The sequence below is a fragment of the Egretta garzetta genome, unplaced genomic scaffold (assembly GCF_000687185.1).
Source record: "Egretta garzetta isolate BGI_Z169 unplaced genomic scaffold, ASM68718v1 scaffold105, whole genome shotgun sequence".
NCBI lineage: Eukaryota > Metazoa > Chordata > Aves > Pelecaniformes > Ardeidae > Egretta > Egretta garzetta.
In genome coordinates, this window is record NW_009259598.1 from 2,019,466 (window position 1) to 2,022,582 (window position 3,117).

General features: G+C 64.2%; 1 protein-coding gene across 1 annotated transcript in view; it reads left to right on the plus strand.

Moving 5' to 3' along the window:
* ATP2B4 (ATPase plasma membrane Ca2+ transporting 4) overlaps positions 1-3,117 on the plus strand; it is a 37,548-nt gene that overhangs the window by 1,683 nt on the left and 32,748 nt on the right. The window contains 1 exon segment of the mRNA XM_009638268.2: positions 2,875-3,099. Within this exon segment, the coding sequence (XP_009636563.1) occupies positions 2,875-3,099 (225 nt within the window).

Here is a 3,117-nt window from a genome sequence, read left to right on the forward strand (position 1 = left end):
CTGCGCGTTGCTTCCAGGCGCCGGCTGGCATCGCTGCATCCCGTGCCCCCAGCGCATCCTTGCCTCACCCTCCTGCTCCGGAGGTGAGCTTTGCTGCCTGTCCCAAACCCTGTCCTGCTGAGCACAGAGAGCAAAGGAAAGTTATTTCCTACAAGTCGGGATTTTTAGGAAGAGCGAAAGCCCAAGGCAGCCTGGGGTGCTTTGGTCCGATCCCACCGGAGTGGGGCATTTGGCTCCTGCCATGCCAGGGCTGCCCCTCCACGGGCGCCAACCCAACAGCCCCATACATGGCATGACACTGCCACAGGGCCACAACGAGGGAAACCCCGGCAGGTCGGGAAGCTACAAGCCAGGAGCGCATCCCCTGCCTCAACACATCCACAGGCAAAGCCTGGGAAACGGGGAGTGGGGTCCTCGGGCGGCTGCTCGCGCCGGGGAGTGCAGCACAGGCAAGCTCAGGAGGTGTTTGCGGGTGGGATGGCCCAGCTGGGGTTTAGTGAAAGATATGCAACCAGGGGAATGCCTGCTATGTCTTGGCATGTGTGGTGCGGGGCTTTTTCCCTCTGGGAAGCCCTTTGCGGAGAGCTGGGGCTGACTCAGTCTTGACCTGAGCCCCCCTCTGCCTGCAAACCCCTCCCAAGCTGGTGCTGCCTGGCCAAAGCTTGGGAGCTTCACCGGACCCATGGGTGTGAGACAGGGCACCGCTGTGTGTGCGGGCACTGGCTGCATATCCCAGCTCCACATCGCAATAGGCAACCCCGTGCTCATTATCCATCTGCTCGTTATCCTGCCGGGATGGTGCACAGCTCCTGCCCCCGTGCAGGCAGGGAGCACGTGGCCCTGTGCTCTTGCTGGGTGTCACTGGGAGGAGGCTGCTGGCACACCAGAGCCTGCCCGGGTTGTCCCCCGGACCTCCTGCCCCGCTGTAAAATGCAGCAGCCTGTTGTGGGCTGTCCGGAGAGGTTTGATCCTATCTGGGTGTGCGTGGCCCCTGCCCCTTGGTGCTGCTGCTCCTCTCTCCCCGCTGCAGCGTTGCCTGTCCTCGGTCGAGCCTGGCACTGTGCCCTCCCGTGGGTGGCTTGTCCCCGTAGGGGGGGATCTCTCTGCACTAGTGTTTGTGCAGGGAGCGTCTGGTCAGCATCGGTGGGGGGGGCCGCTGGGACCTGCTCCTCTGGCTGTTGCTCTAAAAGGTTTTGGTGGAACCCAACCCCTTAGGGCTCCTTCTAAAGGGACTTGGTGATGGGGTGGCTTGGTGATGGGTGCTGGCTTTCCACCCCCTCCATCAGCCCCATCCCCGAGCTGGGTCGGGCAGGGTGGGAAGGGGACCGGGGTGGTGGCGGCGAAGCACAGGCAGCTTCCGTGAGTCACCCGTTAGAGTGTCTCCCTGCCCGGTCTCCCCTGGGTGACGAGTGTCAGCAAACACCGCCCTGACTCTCCCGCTGGCAGTAGCAGCTCCGGGTGCCAGGGCGAGGAACCTGCTCCGGGGGCTCCTTGCGTGAAGGCCTTGCTACCCAAAAGCAGCTTTCCCGGGAGGCAGCGCCTCCCCTCTCATCAGGGACCAGTGACTGCACAGGGGTTTTGTTCTCCTGCTGTCACTTGTGGCCTCCAGCCAAAATTTCCGATCCACTCCCCCGCTAATCAGTCCCCTCCTGGCCCTGCAGTGGCCCCTGCCAGGAGGGATTTTCTGGAAGCCTGGACCCACAGTGTGTGCCTGGAGTGCGTGCCCACGGCTTCTGCTCTTTGCAACCCTCCCTGTGTCAGCACAGATTAATTGAAAGCCCCCACTCCTCCCTAATTGCCCCTGGAGGGTGGGGGGCAGCTCTAGGGCCACATCCATGGCTGGGACACGGGCTTTGGAGGAGCCACATGTGCAACCTCCCCTGCCCCATGGCAGCATCCCGCATCCTCGTGCGGGAGCGTGTCTGTGCCCGCGGCGCACGCCGTGCCGCCCTGGCCCTGGCGCCGGTGTGAGTCAAGCCGTGGCGCTTAGCCATATTTTCCATCCATCCCGTTGGAGACATTGGGCAGGAAGCGTTCCCGCATGGGTTGGGCTCCGGGAGGCCGTCGGGGCCAGGAGATCCCGGGATCCTGCTGCCCCGTCACGGCTGGGTGTGCCTGGGCTGCTCTGCCAGCGCATCCCCACGCTGCAGCCGCGGGGCGTAGTCGCAGCAGAAAGGGGGATGTGGGGGGGACCAACGGGATTCATCCTGCTCCTTCCTCCATCTGGGATGCAGCCGAGCTGGTGGGGAGCTGACCCCTGAGTGGGAGGGAGCGCTCGGTCCCCAGGGGAGACCATCGCTGCCAGGCTGCTCCAGGCACCGGGGGGTGTCTGTGTCCAGGGGGGGTTACAGCCGCCTGCTGGGTGCTGCCGGGTGCATCTGGGAGCTGGCAGCAGCCCCATGGGCCATCTTAAGGTGGAGAGCCGGGGGGCTCAGCATGGGGCTGGGTTAAGGTCTTGCTGGGCAGGGGAGGCTGCTCTCACCTTGGACCCCATCAGCTTTTTAATGGCTTTAACGCCCCTTTCCTGGCTCCCACCTTCCTTTTGTCAGCAGCAGGAGCAGCCCTGTGTCTCCTCCACCACCCCCCCCCAGGAGCTGGCCTGGCCGGTAAACAAGCTGGCCAGTGCCAACTGGCATTAACTGGCACTCGGGCGCTTTGCAAGGCTGCAGCACCAGGGAGGGGCGGCCGGGCTGCCCCACCGGCTGGATGTCCCCTGCCCCGTGGGTGATGGGAGCAAAGCCCAGCCTTGCCTCCCCTCTGCCTGCACCTCGTGCCCCTCGTGCAGGCGTGGGGCTGCTCCTTACGGGGGTCCCACTGGTGCTGGTGGGGGGCAGCGGTGGGGTTTGCCCTCATCACCATCTTTCACCTCTCCAGGTCTGTCTGGGAACCCGACCGACCTGGAGAAGAGGCGGCAGGTCTTCGGCCAGAACTTCATTCCTCCCAAAAAGGCCAAGACGTTCCTGCAGTTAGTGTGGGAGGCACTCCAGGACGTCACGCTGATCATCTTGGAAATCGCAGCCATAATCTCCTTGGGCCTCTCCTTCTACCACCCTCCGGGTGGGGACAATGAATGTGAGTCCCTGGGGTCCCCATGGCATGGTGGGGTGCTCGGTGGAG